The 24317-nt window shown below is 39.6% G+C and overlaps 1 protein-coding gene across 8 annotated transcripts in view; it reads right to left on the reverse strand.

The window, feature by feature from the left end:
- Nucleotides 1-1304: 1304 nt before the first annotated feature.
- LOC146462424 (rhodopsin, GQ-coupled-like) overlaps nucleotides 1305-24317 on the reverse strand; it is a 37426-nt gene continuing 14413 nt past the window's right edge. For 4 of the 8 annotated variants that reach the window (XM_085085653.1, XM_085085651.1, XM_085085652.1 and 1 more), the window contains 2 exons: nucleotides 4995-5753; nucleotides 1305-3640 (listed from right to left, as the gene is read on the reverse strand). In XM_085085653.1, the coding sequence (XP_084941779.1) occupies nucleotides 3226-3640; nucleotides 4995-5659 (1080 nt within the window). In that variant the 5' untranslated portion in view covers nucleotides 5660-5753 and the 3' untranslated portion in view covers nucleotides 1305-3225. Of the gene's footprint in view, nucleotides 3641-4994; nucleotides 5754-11269; nucleotides 11390-20946; nucleotides 21047-22854; nucleotides 23129-24317 lie in introns of those variants that run through there. The other 4 variants (XM_085085649.1, XM_085085648.1, XM_085085654.1 and 1 more) reach the window with 4 other exon arrangements.

Consider the following 24317-nt stretch of genomic DNA (forward strand, 5'->3'; position numbering starts at 1 on the left):
TCTTGTTCCCTGAATTTTCAAGCCACCGACGATCACTAACAAAATGAACCATTGGATGCCCAGTTTTAAACTATTACTGATAAGAAATTTTCAATCACTATTTAGACTGTTCACAGTCCCCTATTTTGCTGCCGTGGGATTTTTGAGTCTCGTTAGACTGCAAGCAGTCCCTTTCTGGATAGTCGAGAGGTCGAGTGAAATAGCTGAGCGCAGTGCGATAAAAACTGGCGGGAATGAGCGTAGGGGGGCTTGGGGAGACCCAGTCTCTTCTCATTTATTTCTCCTCGCTCCAGTCTCGCTGCAATGTGAGCGCACCCTCTCTACTGACCAGAAAGGGACTGCTTGCAGTCTAGAGTCTCCTACGCTTCGTACTGCCGCCATCCTGGTTTGTAAAGGCGAGCGCAACCTTGGGCCCCCTTTGACACTCTCCCTCGGTTGCGCTCGCCGCCTTACAATCCAAGATAGCGCGCGCGCCGCAGTTCGATCGAAGCGTACAAGTCTGGAAAATCCCACAGAATAAAATAGGGAACTGTGAACAGTCTAATCGCTCTTGTCACAAAGAAATAGCAGGAGCTAGGGTTTAATTAATAATATAATAATATAGTTTATTCTAGCCATTTGCAGTCTATGACTGAATTCCTGACAATTGCAGGGTTGTCTGGTTAGGCCATTTTCTTACCTTCAAGGCGGTTCATTCAACTTTGGAAGGATGGTACCTAACTCTCGAATTCCGAATCTACTAACAACCATCAAATTTTTATCGCATTCAAAACTTCACAGTATTTTAGTGTGGGCACTAACTTTTATAAACTCAGACAATGATATAGGCCGCTTTTAATATATGCTTTCTTGGTTTGACTATTAACTTACCGTGTTTATTCGATGACTACCGCCCTGGGCGCTTTTTTAATTTTGGGCCAATGAGGGTGGGCGCTTATTATTTTCCCAACATTTTCAGCAAGCGAGGACATTTCTAGCGAATAACAAAACAAGGGATAACAAGTTCATTTCTCTTCGACAAGACAAAACAAAGTGCAAAAGCTAACATAAACAAGCCATAAAAAAGAATAAAAGTTCATTGACTACCGTATCTAAAATCAATTTTGGAACACAACCAACGCTCTTTTTATTTCACGCTGGGCTGGTACAAAATTTTTTTTGTGGGGATGGGGGTGGGGTGGGCCCTTATTTGAGGGTGGGCGCTCATTAACTTCTTGCGCTTCAGGGTGGTGGACGCTTATTCGAAGGTGGGCGGTTAATCGAATAAATACGGTAGCTTAGTATAATATGAGAACACAACAAACTTATTGAAATTCATATATTTGAACTTTGGACGGAAAGACTTAAGTTAGTATTAAATCGTACATATATCCAGCTTTATCTATTATTTACAAGGCATGCGGAATTGAATTCGAGAACCTTGCTGGCTAATGGCAGCGTAGAAAATATGAACCCGGGACCTATGGATAGAACGGCAGCACTGAAATCACTTGTTCAAACGGAAGCTGATTTTATTATTTATCTAGATGTCTTTTAATACTCAAGTGAAACGCCCTACACTTCTTCTCTTTGATTATGAACCGACTTATCGTCAAGGCCCTAGTTGTTCAAATAGCAGATAACGTAGTTCAGTGAATAAAGCGCTATTCATCAGGTATAATTTTTAGTACCCGTTATGACGCGTGCCTATGGCGGCACCAACACAAACACAAACCCGAATAATTATGAACCGAAAAGGTCATGTGCTACGTGGCACTTGTACAAACAAAGAAGTTTCCTTGATGGAAAATCAAAGTGCCAAATGAATAACTATTATTAGACACTTTGATTTTCACACAAACCATTCCTAGTTCGACGCTCCCCGAGGGAGAAGAAGAACCCCTGGGAATAAGTTTACCCGCCGGATGGCGACTTTGGATAAAGTTATGGGGCTGGTAGAAGGTGTTCTCGTTATCCGTGAAAGGCCTTTATTTCACAGAAATGTGAAATGACTATTTTGTCGCGTGACATGAATCCTGATTAATATTGCTCAGTCGCCGTGAGCTGCGATTTTTCACAATAAACGCCTATGAAATGGGAGTTAAGAATTTAACTCCCTGTGAAACGTAATTTTTTTTTTCATTATGAAAGTCTACGATGGCTTTAAACGCCATAAGTAATACTATACCCGAGTCAGACTGGCTAATGATCAGCTTGCACTAAAGCCTTCGATCGTTTTTGTTAACCGTTGGCTAGCGTTCATTTGTCGTTTTCGTTATTTGATTATAGGGGAAACACCCCACAAGTAATGGCCAGTGGAACTAGCAAACAGTACCACAGGAGCTTTTGCACAACAGCTGTCATCTGAATGGTTAAACTTAAGGATTTCCTCCATGGACTAAAATCACCTTGTATAGCTAGGCTGTTATAACCGTTACCGGAGGACAAACTTTGCTGAGTAAAGGTTTCTCTTGGATGGTCACAGTTCATGGTTTCTTCTTCCCTTACCTTAAAATCTAAAAATTTCTCTTTGTGACCCCGTGCATAACAAAACGAACAGCGACACAAGAGATCATGCCCATGACTATTTTCGATGCGAATTGTCAGAATGAGCCAATCAAGCCAAATCGAATTTATCTGTAAGGACATGCAACCGTCTGATGCCAAGTTAACCGAATAAGCATGCACTGGCAGGTTTTGCCTGTACTAGCAGTGGCGGATCTAGCCCTTCCTCTACTTGCTTCTAATCCTGAAACGATGTATCTCGGCGCTTCGGCTCTACGGACCTCAGTTTTGCTCTGAAAGTAAAATTGGGGAGTGGCTCGCCAGTCACTGAATTCCCAGGCGTGTTTTGTTTTATGAAGAGAAATACATTCTTTCAGTAAATCAGAAAGTCCATGAGAAGCTACAGCGGACATTGTGTGACTTAAGCCATGCACTATATAATACAATCACAAATACTTTAAATTTAAAACACTGTGATTTGGGGTAAATATTTTCTTAATAATTTTTTTGTTAACCGTTTAACCCATGTACTGTCAGGCTTAATTTATCCTAAAAATTGAGATTAATTTGGGGTCCTCACTTTAAAACAGCCTTATTGCAACGTAGTTCTAACCCAGTCAAAGGCTTGATCACAACTGGTAGAAAACCACTCGTGAGCAAAGTGTAAGGAGTCTTGTTCACGGGGCTGTCCCAACACCTGCTTGGTGAAAAGCGCTTGTGATGAAAGAATTCTCTTAACTATTAGAGGGTACTTTCTTTGCGGTCTGAAGCTCTTCTCTCAGTTTTGCTGCTCCTCTCTTGTGATTCTGGATTCGGTGCAGAATCTGTTACCGGGTTAATGTCTCCATTGAAGCATCTCTTGCAAGGGATGATGCGCAACAGGGTCTTACGAAACCTGTCGTTCATTATGGTGTAGACTATAGGATTGTAGATGACCGAGGCCTTGGCCAGTAAATCCGGGATTTCCGCCTCGCCTGGGGTCAGCACCGTAGAGCCCCGGATGGTAGCGATAATGCTCACAAAACAATATGGTGACCAGCTCAGCACGAAAGCGGCAATAGCCAAGGCTATCATGCGCACGATTTTAATTTCCGATCTTTTTCGACTGGCTTGAATTGAGGCATTTCCTGTCACGGGTTGCTGAGTGTGAATAAACCTAAAAGGAAAATAGAACAAAAAAACTTGGTTGAAGGAAAAGGTCTCTTCGTTTGTCAGAAATGCATGTTTACCTATTATTAGCCGCTCGCTGTTTTTAGTTCCTCATTAAAGTTGAGTAGTTTTGAGTTAGCATCAAAAATCAGAATTATTTTACACTATTCTTATCTGTGTACTTATTTTCTCAAGAAAACATAAACGTGAATCTCACGTTTGCCGTAAACGGGATTCTAAATCTCTCTATTGTCAACCCGCTATGGGTGAAGAAAAAATGCGATGAAAAAGTCTCGTTTTCTTAAGTGCCGAACGACGAAAACGATGTAGGAAGGCTACTGCCTGTGAAAAACAACTTTTCATGGGGCGATACAAACATTCAGTTTTCAAAAATTTCCGAATTAGAATGGACGGAGCCTTGGTCACATAGCATAAATCCGCCATGCCGGATGACAAGAGGCACATGCAGTGAGATAGACAAAAAGAAACGAGGGTATCACATCTGAATGGCTGTTGAATGGCTGGTATCTTTAGTTTTATCCTATAGAGTGTTTTCATTCACGTGACTACTGGCCATATTGGTTTACTGAAACAAAAGAAGGTATTTGCATAAAAACAGAGTTCAATTCCCAGAGGTTTAGTTTGGGACACCAACATGGCCGCCATTTCTTTGTTTTGGGACACCAACGTGGCTGTTGTGACGTCATATGAAAACACTCCATTGCTTCACATGCCATCCAGCATGGTAGATTTTTCACTATTGTCCCAAAGGGCCCATTGCTCTTCTCACTTGTGGTTTTCTGGTGTAGACTGCTCGACAGTTTTTATTCATCTTAAAATTTACAGAGGAAAAAGCAAATCACCATAAGCGCGAACTCGTGAAGTAGAAAGCGTCAAAAGCGTGGGTTCTCATGAGTGAGCTAGCAGCCAGTCTCACTTTCCTCGCTCGCTCCAGACTGCGCGTGTTCATACGACCGATCGACGGCAAAAAATACGAACCGTTTTGATCTGATGGTCGCGACGGTATAATTAACTTATCAAAGTCAAATCATGATGGTCGCGACGGTATAATTAACTTATCAAAGTCAAATCATGATGGTCGCGACGGTATAATTAACTTATCAAAGTCAAATCACAGCGTTCGAGTTCTGTGGATTCACCGTCACAATTAGCTATCGACAATTGACGATTAAATCCAAAGAGAACCTAACAAGACTTTGCTGCAAGAAATGTGAGAAAGCGTCTTGCCGGGGATCCTTTTATAATTATTCTACACTGTAAGTTTGGACAAGAATCATGAGAAAAGCTTGACCAAAATGTTCTCAATAAGGAATAAAGTTTGTACGCATGCGTGAACTAACCTATAAATCTTATAATAGCAGCACAAGATGACAGCGAGTGGGAAAATAAAGCCTACAAAAACCAACAGCACATTGTAGGCCACTGCTGCCGTTGTTTTAGGCGACCAATTAGGACAGCAGCTTATCCCAGAGGCACCTGGTACGAACTCGTTCCAGCCCACCAAGGGCGGGACCATGGCGATCACCCCGTACAACCACGTGAACAAAATCATGGCCGCCATTTTTACCGCTGGGACGCGTCTAGTGGTCCCAACTTTGTTAAAGTTGCTGAACATCACAAGGCTCATCATTGTTAAGTTGGCGATAGAAGCGATCCCAACAGAACCGTTTATGAATCCTGACCACACGCACAGCGGGCGGCTTTCTCGGACGCTGTGCTTGGTGAAATTAGAAACGACGATCACTGGATAGCCGAAGACGATGATGATGATATCCGCAAAAGCCAGGTTAATCATCAGAGGGGTGATGATCTTGTTTTTATGTTCTCGGCACCGCAACACCATTATTGTGAAAAGATTACCGGCGAAACCCACCGCCAAAATTGCTGTCATAACTAATACATATGCCACAAAGCCACCCAGGCCTGGCTTGGGAACCGGTCCTGAATCATCTTCGATACCAGTTGCCTGTGTCGTGCTTGTTAGTGCTGTTGGCGTGGTATCCATGTTTCTCTCGGATAGCTGCTGGTGCTTGCGTTTAAGCTTAAAGCGTGGGTTTACTTTTTTCTCAGTTCAGCTGATGTTGGAGTCCCAGGGCGCCCTGACGATTGAAGAACACAGAAATAGAATCATAAGACAAGCAAAGTTAAAATATGAAAAGAAATAGGAATTTTATTTTGCAAACTGATATCTGAAACATAGGGGGATACAAACACCACAATCGGAGAGTGCTAACCTCTAAACAGTTCTTCTTTCCACATACGCAAAAGGTTAACGATAAATAAAAGTGCCTACAGTATAATCAGAGCAGCACTCGACAGGAAATTATTGATCAAACACTAGTTTTTACACCTTAGAATTTTACCCTGGCGGTTACCGGCCTCGGATTAATTATTATTATTATTATTATTATTATTATTATTATTATTATTATTATTATTATTATTATTATTATTATTATTATTATTATTATTATTATTATGGCAGTAAAAACTTCTGGATGCCCAGATATCCTAAACAATGATTGGGCGGCCAGCCGTGGCCAATCAATGCAACGACCAAAGTCCTTACAATTAAAATCCCAACTCCTAATCATAAAAATCCTAGTAATTAAATTCTAAAACTATTTACTATCCATAAAATCCTCAATCTTAATACTAAAACTTCTGTTCCTCGCGATGGAAACACTTAAAAAAAAGTATAATAAAACGCCTAATGTCCATTATTATTATTATTATTATTATTATTATTATTATTATTATTATTATTATTATTATTATTATTATTATTATTTGGGTGGGGAAGGGGGGGGGAGGAGGGGGAGGGAGTATGCGACTCGGTTCTTCAAATCCTAACCCTTTTTAAGACCAAAATATGAAATTTCTCGGAATCCCTTTTCAGACCTGGCCCTAGTTGTTCAAAAAGCGGATAAGTCGCTATCCTGCGAATAAAATGTATCAGGTTGGAGTACATTTTATCCGCCAGGCAGTGCGGATTCACCCACTGCCTTTCGTTGAACAACCGGGGCCTGGCCTCTAAAAATTCATACCCATTTTCAGCCGGACCTGCTTTCTAGAATCCATACCCGTTTCTGTAAAATGCATACCCGTCAGTTTTGCAGAATTTCAGATCAAAATGGTTGAAATCGATCGTTTAAAGGCGGTTGCTCAGACGCTGACGAACGCTCGAGTTGCCAAGCGACCATATGAGACATGCGCAAATTTGAGCGATCAAACATTGAAACAAGGCTGTATACAAAAGGGCTGGATATCAGTTCGTTAATTGTCGTTAGTCGATCACGTTAACACCCAAAACTTGATATCCAGCGCACAAGATGTATTTTTTATTTCATTTTTTGCCACTCAAAGCTTTCTCAAAAATTGCCTAGTAGCAGGAAGACCTCTGCAAGCTTGTTAGAGTTCCTGTAAGGAGATCTCCCCGGTGATATTATACAATAATTATGGTAATCATGGTGGCGTTATTTTATTGGAATGTAACAATATAATTTGTCAAATATTATTTGTTATTAAAGAGTACCTACTTTTTCTTTCGTTTCTTTAAGGTAGAAATCATACTCTTGTCGAACAAATCGTTTCACTTCTGTTTTAAAATATACTTAACAATTATTTACCGAAGCGGAGGTGAATAGAGATGGATATTTACCGGCGAGTTAATTATCCATCACTTTCACCGACACTGAGTACGTGAATAATTGTTTTAGTATATACCGCACAAGCCGAATAACTAGTGGACCAAAAAATTATTCTATTTCTGGTCGACAATGTACCGACAAAGTTCCGTCTCGCTTTCTTGCAGACAAATAAAACTTTTGGAGACACTTGCTTAGTTCCTACAGGGTCATTTCCTCAATTTTTCTGTGAAATTCGTCTGTTGTTGAAACCATGCTGAAAAATATTAGATGTTTAATTGCTTTCATTGTAATTTTAGTACTCGGCAGTTTTCGTAAACAAGGAATTGTATTTTCATTTTTCGCCTTAAAATATGAGGTTGAAAAGATTAAACAACTTACCGCTTAATGCCGTCAAATCAAACTTTGTTGCCACTTATGTATTTTTTTAACAGCTGCCTCGTTTATCGAAAAAATTTCCTCTTAAGTAACCGTGGCGAAACGGGAGGCCATCTTGTTTCTCTTTGGCTGCTCGGAGGTGAATAGTACTTGGTTGATCACCTCCGAGCTAGCCAATCACAGCGCGCGAAAAGTACTATTCACTTGTGTGGTATATGATTGCCCTTTAATTTGGTTGGCAAGCTGTTCAAGATCTTGCTCCTCTATAATTAATTGAATTAATTTTTTGTAGCTTGTGTGTACCGTTTTTATTCCATTTACCGCCCGGGGCGCTTATTTAATTTTGGGCCCATGATTGTGGCGCGGATTCGAGGTGGGTGCTTATTATTTTCCCAACATTTTCATCAAGGGAGGACATTTTTAGAGAATAACGAAACAAGGTATAACAAGTTTATTTCGCTTCAACAAGACAAAACGAAGTTCAAAATCTAACATAAACAATAAAAAAGTTCATTGACTACCGTATCTAAAACCAATTTTGGAACACAACTGACGCTCCTCTTACTTCACGCTGGGTTAGTACAGAAATGTTTTTTTGTTAGGAGGGGGGTTGGGGTGGGCGCTTATTACCTTTTTGGGCTTTCCGGGTGGGCGCTTATTCGAAGGTAGGCGGTTAATCGAATAACTACGATAATTTTGTTGAAGAGTTGGTATCAGCCGGTATACGTATGAATAGCATCATTCCCTGAAAAGTAATTTGTGAAAGCTAAAGGCAAATTTCCACGATAGTGAGAAAACAAAAAGGCTGGTTTTCTCTAGCGACGGAGTCGGAGTCGGAGTCGTAATCAGAAGCGTAGAGCTTATGATCTAGTGAAAACAGCTTTGCTTAAGCGGAACGTAAGCGACGGAGTCGTAAGCGGAGTCGGAAGAAAATGGAAACGTTCTGATTCTTCTGACTCCGATTCCGTCGCGCTTATGACTCTGCCGGCTTACGACTCCGATTTTTGATTTTCACTAGGTCATAAGCGCTCTTACGACTCTGCTTACGACTCCGACTCCGACTCCGTCGCTAGTGAAAACCAGCCTTAATAAATAAGGCTATCTGATAGGAATTCAGTACTCCTAACGATACAAATAGAAGCCTTGATACCTGTCTATATTTAAGGGGCAGGCTTCATTCACGGTAAAAAAAAAAAAAAAAAAATATTTAGAAAATTTCATAATTCTAACCGTCTTCTTTTGAATTTTGCAAATACCTTGAAGTCGTGTTGAAGGGGACTTGTGGGAGCTAAGGCCATTAAACTAGGTGCAGGCAACAAACATCCTGCATACTGCCAGGAGTTGAATTTCAGTGATGCTCCACCACTAAGCTTAAAGAGATTCGTGGGAACTAAGATGACAAAAATCAAGCAGTATGCAGGATGTTTGTCACATGAACCTGGTTTAATGGCCTTAGTTCCCACGAGTCTCCTGTAGCTCAGTGGTAGAGCATCTGAACTAGTAATCGGAAGGTCTTAGGTTCAACTCCTGTTGGGAGAACGCGGATTTTCTTTTTCCATGTATGCCTTAAACTAGGTTCACGTGACAAACATCCTGCATACTGCTTGATTTTTGTCACCTTAGTTCCCACGAATCTCTTTAAGCTTAGTGGTAGAGCATCACTGAAATTCAACTCCTGGCAGTATGCAGAATTTTTGTTGCATGCACCTAGTTTAATGGCCTTTACGTTTCAGTTTCACAAAGTTTCAGTTTTGTCAACATAAAACACGTAACGTAGCAGTGTTTTATTTAGAGATATGGTATACTTCACGAGTGACGTGCGTCAGAAATCTACTTACGTCCAAATTGATGCTAATGTTTACCTTATGTAAAATTTCCGCCCTCTGAAACTTTCAGTTTTGGCAAAAAGAGGTTCGCTTGAGTTCAGGTTCTTGTCTTCGCCCAAGTTTGGGCGAGTTAAGAAATAAACTGGGCCAGGATTTGTAATCAGTCCTACTTTTGTTGGACGCTTTGAACTTTGCTCACCCGCAATCCTTCCGGTCTCGTTCTCTTCCATTGAAACTGGCCATTTGTAAATTAGCGGTGTTTTAAACTGGGCTTTCTCCGGCCGATCTAAAGAACGCATTTAACTCCGGAACTCAACAAAACTATACAAATAGAACTCAGGGATTGATTTTCCCATTTCTCAAAGCATTGACGGTTGTTATTTTATCTTTACAATGCGTCGTTTACAAAGGCAAATTACGAACATTGCGAATTCCAAATGTGCTCTAAATGTACGTATTGGTGATTATGTTACCATTTAATGACAATTTCAGGGTAATTTGCTCGCAATTTTGAAATGTTCTTCAGCGATGGTAGAAAGGTACATCCTAAAAACTCTATAGGAGCGTATATCACCTGTCCTTCATTGTTAAAGTTTATGTTGCAAATAAAATAATAAACTCCAATCTGATTAACATGGAATCAGCGAGAACATTGTTTGTGTATAGCAACCGTTTTCAAGCCTTAGGCGTGTTTTTAAACACGCTAGTTATTTAAAAATGACTTCCTCCAGTGTGACGTGGTTTCCAATGGAACCTTGTTTTGCTTGTTCCAGCAAATCGCCAGGAAGTTGCCAAGCGACAGCTTGTCGACGGCTAAGACTGCTGATTTGAAGTTCGTATCGAAAAAACGACAAACATCGCATTAGATGTAATAGCTCTGGGGAAAGGCTCTTAAATCTTACACAATTTACAAATTTGATCTCTTGCTGATCAATCCTGCCCCGAAGCGACGGAAATTAAACCGAGCTTACAGGATCAAGCGTGAGAGCAAAGTTCAGAAGAATTTTTCACGGCGGTTTACTATCAACAGTGCAATTGAGGCTTCCATCCGATCTAATCTATCTTAGTTTATGGACATATTAATTTTCTAACTTAAAAGAAAACTGCGGTTCAACGCAGGAATGAAACAGTCAAGATTTATAATAAAAACGCTAACGTTTATCGCTCATCAAATCCAGTCCAAATCTGATATTTTTTTCCGGTTTTTGCTCGCAACATAAACAACTGATCGGCAATCAGTTCATTAGCGTTTCACGAATGGCCGCTGATGGAATAAAATGCCTGTTAAGTTTTTGCATAATTTGTTATTAAACTGATTGAAAATTTCATGGCTTTCACGATTTTTCATCCAAGAAAACAGGACTGAACTATTTCCTGAGCGGTAACACGTGAATTTATGATTTGGAATCTTCTTTAACAATCAAGAAGGTTTCTAGACAAAAAGCAACTGAATAAGGTGGACAAATGAATGTACACCCTGAAATTGGTCATACTTACGCAAGGCGTTTTTCAAGTCTGTTCAAAATATGCTCAAAGCTTTTCTTGTTTAATTTCTTTTCTTTTCAAGAGAGAAAGTTTCTCTTCTTTTCCTTTTTTTTTTCTTTAAACTGATGTTAATGTTGTCAGAAAATTTAAAAGCCTTTTCGACTTACCTTTAAAATGAGAAACCTAAAACGTATCGACTTGAATACGCCATATTGGATAAAGATTTTTTTTCTCAATCTAGCTGGAAATAAACTGGAAACAGCGGTTCAGTTTACCTACATTCTGGAAAGGTGTATTTCTCCGTTGTTTCGTCATAATTCAACCGTTTGAAGTCTTTTCCTGCTTCGATAGTTTGTTTTGCCGATGTATCACGTTCTACAAAAGGTTCGTGAGGGCAGACGGAAAAGCCAATAATGAAAACACATATAGATTGTTAACTAGATGGCCCAGTGGCTATCTACAGAAAATTTGAATTAAATGGCTGTCAGACGACAAACGTCAATAATTTCGATGTTCTTAATTTCCGGGGTAAAAATCGTGAAAATAACATTCACAGAACTTGTTTTGCAACTAGTTTTCCATTTGTCGCGATTAAAAAAAATCAATTTTCTTACGAAGATGTTTTCGTGATGATTTTCCCTTTTAATGGTAACTTACAGCTATGACTAATTGAAACGAATTGTTTGTAGAGTATGCAATATGTTTTTACATCTGCGGTTTCGCCTTAAAAAAAAAAAAAACTCTTTTATCTCACCTATATTTGTAGCTTTTTTTATCAGGCTCCCACAGCAGGTGCGATAATTGTTATGAATTCAACTTCTTTGAATTCGAAGCTCCGTTTCGACCGAAGTTTAAGTTGTTAAACCGATATAAGTAACTCAATGCGCTGAAAAGTTTCTTCTCAAGTGCCTATAAATAGTTGAGGTGGATATTTTGAGCCAGTCACTCAAACAGCCCGAAAACCGTAGTTCATAAATGAAATATTGGGACAATCTGTCTTAATGTCTACAAACAGTGGGACAGCTTTGTCGTGGCACAAACAAAAGTGTCACTCGTTTTTCTTATCTAAAAAGCCTTTTAATCCAACCACCGCATAAGCTGAATCCGATCAACGACCGGATTTTGGAGTCGCCGAATACCATTTCCTTTATAGATTTGCACGTTGAATACAGCCTCTCGAAATGCAAGGTGGCGTAAGCGACGGAAGCAAACATAAATTGACCAAGAAAAGGTCAGTCCGTGTTTGGTAACCTTTACAATGGCATCCAACCAGAGCATTTAGCCGCAAAATAATTAAAATGTTGTTTCCTTTGTTCCAAGATTGTTTGTACCATTTTGAAGAATACTTGTTAGTGAAAGCGTACACAGTTTTATCTGGAACGTTCGGATGCTTCAGCTAGCTGCCGAACGTTTTAGGGGACAGAATCACGCTTATTCCTGTAATTCTCCCTCTAATTAACGAGCTTTTCCAATATTGTTTTTCTCTTTGTACCTCTCCTGTTTGTTCTCACCTTTTTTTTTCTAGGCTATTATAAATAATTAACTGACTGCCTTGTTAATAAGACCGATGGGTCCGCCACATTGATACGACCACAATTTCATGGCCCGCCCGTAGATGTTCACATCAGACTGGGTTCCCATGTTCGTCAGTTTTGCCGTACTCAAACGTTTGACAACAACTAGACATCTTTGAGGTGTTTTATGTAATAAATGTATTCATTATTCCCCATATGAATTACTGAATTTTGTTCAGACAACGGAAGGAAAGGTAAGGTTTTGTTTTCAAAATGGCCAGGGGCACTCAACATTTCATTTTGGTATATGTACGCGGTTCTGAAGGCCTTTGAATCGCCTTAGAAATTCGGGTTTAGTTGAAAGGAAAATCCACAGTTTCTTCGGCAGAACGTCAGCTCAAATCTTCTTAACAATGGAAAACGTATTCCTTTAGTTTTCGAAGGGGGAAATATGTCATTAAAATTTGAAAAAAAAGGTCAGCAAGCATTATAATTGTAGTTCCAACAACAGCTCGTAAATTTGGAGAATAAGATTCGGCATTCCCTAAAACTTTCTCCGACTTAATTTTTTTGCTGAATCATCCGAACAGATCAATCTGTATTAGCTTGCACAAATAAGTCAGTTTGCAGGGTAAGAAAAGGATCTTGAAACACAGAAGACAACATTATATGTTTTAAAGTATTTTGCTTAAATGTTAATTCTCGTTGGCGGGTTCAGACTGGCCCTCTGGTTAAATTTTTTTTTAAATCTCAACTTTTTACTGCCTGACCTAGTCTTAGAAGAGTAATCAACAACATGCACGTGGGGGACGAAACCTTCTTCTCAGCCTAATGGCCGGATAACGAGGAAATATGAAAGGGCGCCGCGGCAATACGGTGAGTGCTTACGACAGAGCAAAGGTCAGTTTTGATGCCAAGAGACTGGACCAAACGTCACATTTTGACAAGAGAGCTATTTAAAAATTTTATCAGTATGACTGACTCATCCTGACTTAACATTATTAACGGAAAAAAAAAACATTCTCTGTCCTTATTATACCCGATAAACATCATATTAGCCGGCGCGTCATTCGGCTCCCGAAATGGCGTAGAACACGAAATTTTCTTTCAGCCACTTGAGACGTGCTATGATCTTTATTAGATAATAATATCATAGAAATAGTAGTTTGATTCCGTTCTGAGATTGCCAAAACTTAAAAAGGGAAATGAACGGCGCTACAGCAGCATTATTAGTCAGTTCAAAATCATTTAAGCTGAAATTCTCTATATTGCAGTGATATAACCGTCCGAATGCGGCTACAAAACTTTTCGGAGTAGCACAAACTGTGTTTTCGCTGGAAAAGCTGAAAAATCGTTTTCTATTGTTCTGCTCTTGCTAAATATAGGGCAAACCACAGTTGATGCCAGAATCATTAATTGAAGCCCTCAAACTCAGTGAATTGAAATTGCCAAAATGACATTTCTGAACTTGGTCAATGCCGTCGTACTTCATAAAAAGTTGTCGTTGCCGTCGTACCTCATAAAAAGTTGTGCGGCAAGCAAGCATTATGTGAACGGCAAATGATAAAAAAACTGAAATTACAATCTCTGTCGCAAATTTTCTCCCTTTTCAATGCAGGTCTTGCCACCTGAAACTGTTAAAATCCGATCAATAAAAACTGAATGGGAAAGCCAGATGGTTTTTTTTTTTAAGGAATTGTGACTACGATTGTAACTTTCTGGATTCATATTGGGAAAATTCTGATCTCATTCAACCTTTTTTAGTTCTCATCCAAATTACTTCAATATTTCTCTAGTGACGTACGGGCAAACCGACTGCGGCCGGCACTAGTCACGACTTTCCCCGTGATCAGTTAAGAAAAGTTAATTAGACAATTGAATAACTTTCCAATCGGCTTTGTGGGGATTACATTGTAAGCTTTTCATAAAACCAAACTATCGATTCTGGGTGAATGAAAAAGAAATTTTCTGGATGAAGGCTGGTGAAAAGACTACAGGCTAATATTCCGTAGCACTTCCACAAAGAACAAAAGAAAATTAAGAAAATAGGGATGGATCACCGGTCTTGCTTTTTTTTTTAAGCTTTTCGTGAAAGATACTGAAGCTTAATTTTAAAAGATCCTAATGCGATCCTCCGACGATTAAACATGTGATCATTTCGCTTATGTCGATGTCGATTTCTGCGTTCGCAAGAAACATCTCTGAAAACTTGACTATGATTGGCTACAAAATATCATTTATAGTAAAAAAACAGATAAAAGTTTGCTTAAGATGAGGAGATCAATTAAAAAAAAGAAATGTCATGCTCAACGTAGATATATGAAATATTCAGTTTAAACCAAAAGAAAACGTAATACACAAGGCGAGCAGTAATTTGTTTTTAAAACCAACCGAACTGTCAGCTCTGGGTGAACAGTGTTGTGAACCGACAGTAATGGTTCGTCATATAAAATACCTTTTCACTTCCTTAACATGGCAGTGCGAGCAGCTCTTTAATTTAACGTGAGACTCAAAGTTGCTGACGTAATTAGCCTAAGGCAGTATTTTTTGGTTTCCTGTTTGTTCGCCCATAATTTGCACGGACAAATTCTCGATTTTAAACTGGCCAAAGCCATGCAAAGCCATTAGCCAACAATTAAAAATCTTCAACAATAAGCTGAATACACTTAACATTGAAAGGTGAAAAATCTAAAAGCAAATCGTCAATAGAATTTATCACGTCCATGGTGTTAAACATGCAACGATTTAAGTGACCATTTGTAACTTTCGACCCCCGCAAAAGAAGAAAGATGGATCACGGTCGAGTAACAAGTTTTTGTTCTTTTTCAGTTCTCAGTTTGAGTTCAGTTTTAACGCCGCACGCAAAAATGCAATCATTTGGTTTGTTATCTTGTTTGTAATCTTCAAGAACATTGTTGGAGATTTTTAGAGTCAAGAAGAATTGGTGAGTTCTGTGAGCGTATCTTTTCAGCCGTTTACAAGTCACCTACCAAATCAATGTTGTGCGGGGCAATTAACTCTGAAGTGAGAGTTGAAGCCGGCGCTGAGGTGAACTAATTAATTTCCAACTGAGTGTTAGCCCTCACGGTAAGGAAATGAGAAGCTACACGAAGCAAAGAAAAAATTTTAAAACCTCGTTGGGAATCGAGCCCATGACCGTCCGATTAGATCAACTGTTGCTCTATCGACTGAACTACGAATCCAGACGGGAGCAAGTCCTCAGAATGTGAGAGTGACGATGTGCCACGCATCACCAATGACACAAATGGTGAACAAGAAAATTAACCCTGCAGTGAAAGTTAAAGTGCTGCCGGTGAACCCATATATCAAATTTCCAACTGAGTCACAGTTACTCCGTTAAAAGGAAATGAGGAACCGCATGGTTTTCTTTGCCTCAGGCGGTTTCCCTTTCCTTTTAAAGACTAACGCTCAGTTGGAAATTTATGGGTTCACTTCAGCTCTTTCACTGAAAGCTGTACTTTCACTGCAGAGTTAATTCTCTTGTTCAACATTGATGTACCACATTAAATCCGGCTTGCTGTGACAGTGTTCAAAGCTGGAACAGCAGACCAATGGCCTCAAAACCTTAACCTAAGCTCGTTCGCTCCAAAGGTTAAATATTTTTGTTAAATACCTGTTCGTGTCACACACGCGCTCAACTTAACTTATCTACCTTTAATATATCAAACTTTTTATAATTCCTCCGTTCACACAGAAGCTAAAACGTGTTTGAAAGCTGTTTTGTCAAGCACGGTTTAAAATTCTTGCCTTCAAAGAAGTCGCTTCAAGTGAAGTTAACTTAACTTTGGTAACACGCTTAATGGAACTCAAACTGAATAACGTATTGACTTTAAAATCAATCAGCAAAGCTGGTGGGGTCGTGCATTTAAACAAATCACGAACACAAAATACCGGTAATGACAAATAATGACTGTAGAAACACTAAAACATATATACAATCCATTAAATCTATGTACTTCTCGACTTCACGCAAATCTTAACTACTAGATTCGATTTAAATGTTTTTTCAAAAAATAATAATCAATTCTATTTCCATAATATTCGCACATTAAAGGATATTCGTGAACGATATTCGTAACCTTTATCCTTCTGTTTGATCACAGCTGCAATGGGATCGAAGTTTACTTTGGTAATGCAGCGCTTGAATTCGTTTAGTTAGAGCATGTTTACATGAACAGCAGGTGAACCGGTTATGATTAGGTTAATGCTGCCTTATACTTATCGATCAAAATACAGCCTGTTGTTGTGCTATTTCTTTCTGTAGCTTCTTTCATAGTTTAGAAATGGGCGCATCTTAAGCATAGAAACTTTTAGGTAGGCGTACGGTTGATTAACTTGCAGGCGAAGGAATGTTCGTGTATCCGTCATTAGCCGAACAGTGTCGAGTATCTCCGAAGATTTCCGAAGAACTTTCGCGTGATTCCAATCTCCTTCGAGACTTTGACGAACACTGCTTCTCATTTTCTAACGACCTCACGGCTTCTAGAAATAACTTGTGAAACTCGGAGACATCTTCTTTCAGTCCTTTATATATTCCAGGCATTGGCAAGTTGTTTGTGAGTTAAAATTCCAATAATGACTATTCTTAAACCTCAGCTCACTTAAAGTGCCCATATCGGAAATTTTTTTATTTTCTTATCTGATTCTAAACATCATCCTAAGAACTTCAGTGAAAAAATTTTTCGATTTGCATAAAACGCGAATTTTTTATGAATTTTATAAGACGTTCAAATTTGCCGTCATTTTGGCCCACCATTCGCATAAGTCTCCTCTCGGTTTAGCAAGAGCTGTGACGTAGGTTCAGGAACACGTGACTTCAGCCTTTCTCTGGATCTCACTGAAAACAAGTCGCGGTATTTCTGCACGTTTCTCGAAAATGCCGGAAAGATGTGTCGCAGCGAGATGTGGAAACATCAAAGACGAAGCGAATGGAATAAGCATGCACAGGATTCCTTTCTTTGGCACCACATGCCCGCAAAGACTGAGGAGGCGAAAGAAATGGATCGATTTTATGCTGAAGCGGAGGAAGATGTGGACGCGCGCCTGGAAAGACCTCGTCCTTGCGCTCGATGGACTTCAATGACGAGGATTTCACAAGGCTGATGAATTCAGGTTTAAACTTAAAACGTGAGCTGAAGTAGGATGACATCGCGTTTGTGTTTATCCTTTAAAACAGCTAAGCGAAAGGAAGACGAAGACCAAGAGCCACCTTCGAAGAGGAGCAGGGAAAAGCGAATGGTAAGCTTTCGATGCTGAATATTCACACCCGCTTGTGACATTCTAAGCGTTGTAACCTTCTGAGGTTTATAGTTTGACCTCACTGTTAACTCAGTCGCAAGTTTTATAAAATATGGCGTAATTGTTTTGGTATATATTCTCATAGATCGTGAGATCCGCGAAGTTTCGTTGAGACCAAGCTCTCAAAAAATATTAGCACAAATGCTACCACTGATGTAAATAGATCGATGCGAGAACAGTCGCACTCGGCGAACACAGAAAACATTGTAAACCACGATGTAGATAGGGTAGATAAACTGCAGCAAGAATTGAAGGAGCTCAAACAAATATTGTACACACATGTGTTGCAGAATTCTGCAAACAATAAAAATGTTGAAAAGTATAACAGCGTTATCTCTGAAAACCTAACCACCACAACGGGGGTTCAAAATAAAAACAGGGCACAAAACAAATAACAAGCGCAAAGAGCGCAGAAAAAAATTGGCTAAAAAACGGATTGAGACACAAAGAGAAAAACACGAGAAATTCATGAAGAATTTTTCAAACAAACAACTTAGCAACAGCCTGTTAGCGTTATTTCTAAAGGGCTCAAATTTGTCCCGACACCGGTGACACGAATTACATGACTCCAACTCTTGTTAGACTTCGAACATTTCGCAAGACGTATGCGCCTAAAAGATACCATGGATTTCGTAAACTGTGGGACAGTGACAAAAAGGAAATTAACCTGTTCATTGGACAAGCTAACAACTTCCATCCTACAATTAAATTTACGGCCGAAATTTCAGAGAACGAGACAAGCTATTATTATCACAGTTCAACACGTGTCCTTCCTGTAGTTCCGCGAGAACAATGTCGCTAGTCAGCGCTTCCCAATTGCCTTCGAGTTCCTTGTAGCAGTAGCACTCGCTGATATTTGCTAGCAGATCACGGCTACAGTTACCACAAGTACATCTACATGGAAAATAATTCGTTCGAATGTATGTGAGTACTTGGCCATAGTTTTGACAGATGATAATGAAGAGCGCGTTTGCAAAATGCAAGGTGAGAACTTTACCATCCACTAACACGCACTCTATTCTCCAAGCGTTTCGTTAAATCTTCCTCGAGTCGTCGCTTCTCCTCTTGTTCCTTGCGATATCTTTTTAGCCAGTCTTCGTCTGCTATCGGCTCGTCCGCGTACGGTTTGAGTGTATCATCATCTTCACACGTATTACTTGTTTCGTGGACGCCATCTATCGCCTCGACTTCGACGCTTTCAAATTCGTCCTAGCTGCTTTCTTCAGCGGTTTGCTCACTTTCCGTGTCAGATAGTTTTCTGCCATGGAATATACTTATTTCGAGCTAAGTTTTTCCTTCCTACCGGTGAATCTGACGATTTTCTTTCTGCCTCGAATGTACCTTACTGAAGGTCAAGTGAGTGCATAGACTCGAGAGTTCCTGAATGTACGTCACAGACCATGTCACCTGGCCCTATTGTGAGCCCGTCGGCATTCTCATCAGCGGGGCGGGTGGACCGCAATAAAATAGGATTTTAAAGATTTGTAAAATTCATAAAAAATTCGCCTTTCATGCAAATCGAAAAATTTTTTCTTGGACGTTCTTCGCGTAATGTAAAGATTCAGATGAGAAAATAAAAAAAATTCCGTTATAGGCACTTTAAGCCCCGTCTACACGAGCAATTTTTATATGGCAATTTTATTTGCCCGTGTAGATGTAGCCTCCCACGCAGTCGTTTTTAGGGGACTGGGAGGCTAGTGTAAATGATGAGAAATGACCAATTTTTATGTGACAACTGCATTTGCTGAAAAGCTGGTGCGTTAGTTTTCATGTGGGAAATAAAAATTGCCACATATAAAAATTGTCCAAGTAGACGAGATGCCACATAAAATGTGACAATTTTTTCAACGTCTGCCCCGTCTTCTGACTTTGGCCATCTTGCTTTTTGCCTTTCCATGGTCATCTCCGCTCTTCGAAATTATTACTAACGCAAATTAACAACAAATATTTGTCGGGCCATCTACACGGGCAAATAAAAATTGCCACATCTTTTTTTCTCAGATCACGCGCGTAAAGCGACCATAATTATGCAAATTAGAAAATTAACGAGGAGCTCGCAAGAAATCGCGTGATCGTGACAGAACCCGGTTAGGAGAAGAAACAGACTGGCATCTACTTAGCAAACAGTTTTCGTAACCTTTAACAGCTATCAGATAAAATTTTGGCCAATTATCAGCTAGAGTGACCCTCATTTTTCCATGCAAGAGCTCGCTCACAGTGTGAATGGTCCGGCCTTTTTTTTTTTTTTTTTTTTTCAACAACCCTGCAAGCGTGTTATCTGATAGTATGAGATGAATGGTGAAACGACGCTCGTTTTACACTGATTTGAATAATATAAATAGCTTTTGAATAGAGATTGTCTTTTCTCCTAGACTGATTACTTTCAATGTGTTTTCACGCGGGTGTCATTTCCCGGCGGCGTGCTTTGCTTTAGCGTTCAATTGTGTTTTAAAAAACTGATCGGTTCAATAGCCCTCGTGATGTTGGCAAAGCAAGCCCTGAAATACACGCTTTGTATTATAAAAATCTGGATCGTTACATATAGCTATTCAAGAGTTTTGATTGGCTTAGCGACCATGGTATATGAGCCATTATACCATGGCCGAGAAATGGCGACCATTAAATTGTCTGCTGGTTGTTCTTGCACAGCGAAAACAGCATGATCTAACAATATTTCTTGATTGTTTTTGATAAAAAATTATTCCACTCGTGCTTGTTGGATAAGTGATGATGATTATAGCCAACTCGGCGCTTCGCGCCTCGTTGGCTATCTATCATCTCATATCCAACGCGCGCCCGTGGAATAATTGCTATGTGAATATACCATGCCCGAGGAAGAGCGGCCATTAAATTGTCTTCTGGTCGTCATTTTCAAGACGAAATCAGGTGTAACTCGCAACTCACGCATGTCACGTTGGACATAAGAACAGTCACGCACGGCGCCTCGTAGGCTATGTAATATATCAAACACGAGAAGATGTGTTTCATCAGATATCCAAACACTGAGAAACAGGTTGAAAAAAAACGAGGCGCGAACACACTTTCGAGTGTTTGATATGGCTTCTCAAATGATCAATAATTCTTGGAGAAAATCAAGGCTAAAGTTGGCAAAATTTTACTGACCTTAAATTGTCTTCTGGCCATCATTTTCAAGACGAAATCAGGTGCAACTCGCAACTCACGCATGTCACGTTGGATATAAGAACAGTCACGGCGCCTCGTTGGCTATTATCTCATATCTAACGCTCGTGGAATAATTGTTAATTCCATCACGAGATGATCACCTACTATTGGTTAGAAAGAAACAGAATATTGTTCCATTCAGGACCTATCACAAAACTCGACAAGTGTTATTTCAATTAGCTACAGCTATTAGCCTGGAATTCATGCCTGGCAACCATTATTACTGAATACATGTATAGCAACACTTAAACTCAGTTGAATAATAATTAGAGGAAAAACAGAAGAATTCATGTTCTCCTAAGAACTAGCACCTCAGGTTTTCGTGTTCCAGATGGAGTGTTTTACCAAGAGCACCCAAAGAAGGTTTTCTCTGAAATGCTCTAAAACGCCGGTTTAGGCTATCTGGAGTGCTTTTAAAGCCCTGTAGGTTAATATTAGGCGGCGCTAAAAAATTCTTATCTGCTCGGTCATCCTGGGGGAACTTGAGTCTTCTCGAATTTACTTGGACTTTTTTGTCCATTTCCCGAAAACCTTAGGTCTTATTGCCTTTCCGAAAATCCTAGCTGGTCTTTTTTCCGTACCCAAACCGACATTTTTATCAATCCGAAAACACAAAGCATTAAATTTCTCATATCATGGTTAAAAAAACTGATCAGTTGACTACTTGTAAGTAGTCCTTGCCATACTGGCAAGCACTGAAATATTTTTTATGTCACGAGATGGGTACTTGTAGAAAGGGGAATTGTCGTTTACGTATTACGAAATGCGAAAATGTGTTTTTGAAATCGAGTACAACACCGATTATTACAAATCACTTAAAATTATTACAATTTGCGATAAAAACGTTATTAAAAATAGCACCAAATGGTTCGTTTTCTTCACTCTCCTCAGTAATTCGGATTAAAATAGTAAAAAAAAAATATAAAAGAAATAAAATAATTGCGTTTTCTTTATTGTGAGGCCATCTGGAACATTCGCGCAGAAAAACTAATTCCTTTTTGTTTTTTTTCCGCAGAGACAAACACGTCGTTAAAAATGTTAAAACAGGTCAGCCAGCATTTTCGGAAATCCGACAACGGTTCGGAAGTTCGAGGAATAAGTTTCCGTTCAGCTGAAGAATCCGAAAAAGACCAAACCATGTTAGCTTAATTTTCTCGCTGGGTGGCCTTTCCTGATGGACGCCCTTAAACTACAGCTCGACTGAGGACACTGAGTAGCTACGCTGCAATACCACTATGATAAACAATGCATTTTCATTTACATTTTTACGAGACACGCATAAAATCTTTGTAATTACGCTTAAACCAAAAATGCCACTAACGCTTGCTATTGTATTCACCTTCTCTTTTGGGGGCACTCACCTCCCCCGTTCTTGGTCACCATTTAACATGTTACGTCCGGCTCGGATCTAATCTACCTCGTGAGATTGTTTTAGTCATACTCGGAAAGAAATCGTTCTGGTCATGATTCACGCGATCCTTCATGTGATGCTTAATTAATGCGAACATTTCTTGTCGTGAAACATGTTTCATTCGTTGAACCAAAAGTTGTTTCGAAGTAACGTGACCTCGCCGTATTTTGGTACCAATTCTGTACCCACATTTCTTCTCTTAAATACATATATAAATGGATTTAAGTCTGAGAGAGAAGCCTGAGAAAAATAGGCTGGAAGCCGCTGAACCCTGCGATCAAGACTAGCATCCTATCCATTGGGTACTGTAATTATTACTCCTAGTTGCTTGAAACTAAAGTCTCAGTACACCAAACATGTATCACCGCTTTACTGCCCGCGGCACCTATGGTTTACTAGAGTCGCTCAATACGTTAGATCAAATTAGGTTAGTTTACCTTTTACCTTCATCCCAGCGTGGCAAAAGACTTCATTGATTCTATTTTCTTTTTCCCTTGAAGGCGAAACGGCAATGAAGGGCACCTTTCTAGAACAATTTAGCTTATTAACGGGTCACGGACAACCACGAGATGTCACGAGGCAACAGCAATCGCCTCAAGGAATCAAAGGTGCCCCAACGTGTCACAGCGCATCACAATGCATTTTTACAGCGTTGCAACAACGAACAGGTTTTTTAAAAGAAGAATTATTGAATTGTTGACGATGTGAGTTCGAAATATTCACTCATTACTGTGTCATTGGTTAAGGCGTGGTTCATGCTACCGACCCAACGACATCTGGACTATAGTAGGTCACGCAAAGACCTGCAGGCGAACACAAATAAACCTCGACTTTATGTCACCAGTGGGAACAAACACGACACAATAAAGAACACCATAGCCACTTAATGACGCCAACATGACGTGTCAAGGAAAAATGATCTTTTCTCGTTTAGTTTTGGTTGTTAAAAAGTCGTTATGCGTTTTGTCAGGCGGGATGTGGATAAGTGGATTAAGCATCGCTGATAGGATATTTCCATCAGCTTTATTAATCATTATCAAATAACTATCTATCTACCCAACAAAAATTATAAAAGAATAAAATTTGGAACCACTCAAGACTGTCTTTCCTGAGGGCCATGTTAAAAATCTTACATAAAATTAACTTAAAACTGTGGCGACTCAATTAAGTCTAAAATTGCTGAAGAAAGTCGCCTGCCTTAATTCTGTTCCACAACTGAGCTTCACAGTATGAAAAACGTCTCTTTAGATTATCAGTACAGGATTGTGGAAGAGCTAGTGTGTTTTCTGGTAAGGTATTCATCGTGAAAAACAAAACCTGATCTTAAAAAGGCTATCTCTAAAATAGGGAACAGGCCGCCATTCCTGTATTTCCCGTTCCCGCTTTTAGAGATAGCCAAAACGAAATATCATAAAAACTACTGGATTAGGTATCGCTGAAGCGACGGCTTTAACTTGAAGCTCTGAATTCTTTAAATTCAAGGAAAGAATCCAAATATTTGCTCCCCTGTAGGGAAATGAATCTTTATCAGATCGATTTCTAAAACACACAGCTGTTTTGATGCATAAAGTTATGAACAACAAAACTCCAGAGTGTCTCACTAAAGCATTTAAATCAGTTAAATCTCGTTCCCCTTGAAAGTTAGAGGTTTCAAGATGGTGGGATAGTTTCATTTAAGAACTCGTATTGATATGCTTAGAGTATGGATTGAGAAGCGAAACCCCCCCGGGGGGGATTCTCATATGAAAGGGACGGGGATGCTCGTCGGAAGTTTTTAAACCCCTAAAGGAGACCAATCTGGGCATGGCCCAAACTTTTTTGACCCCCTAAAACAACCCATTTTAAAACACAGACAAATAAAAAATACAGCAACTTTTCGCGTGCTAAACGAGACCTTCAC

This window comes from Pavona decussata, unplaced genomic scaffold (assembly GCF_977016875.1).
Source record: "Pavona decussata unplaced genomic scaffold, jaPavDecu1.1 SCAFFOLD_188, whole genome shotgun sequence".
Lineage (NCBI taxonomy): Eukaryota > Metazoa > Cnidaria > Anthozoa > Scleractinia > Agariciidae > Pavona > Pavona decussata.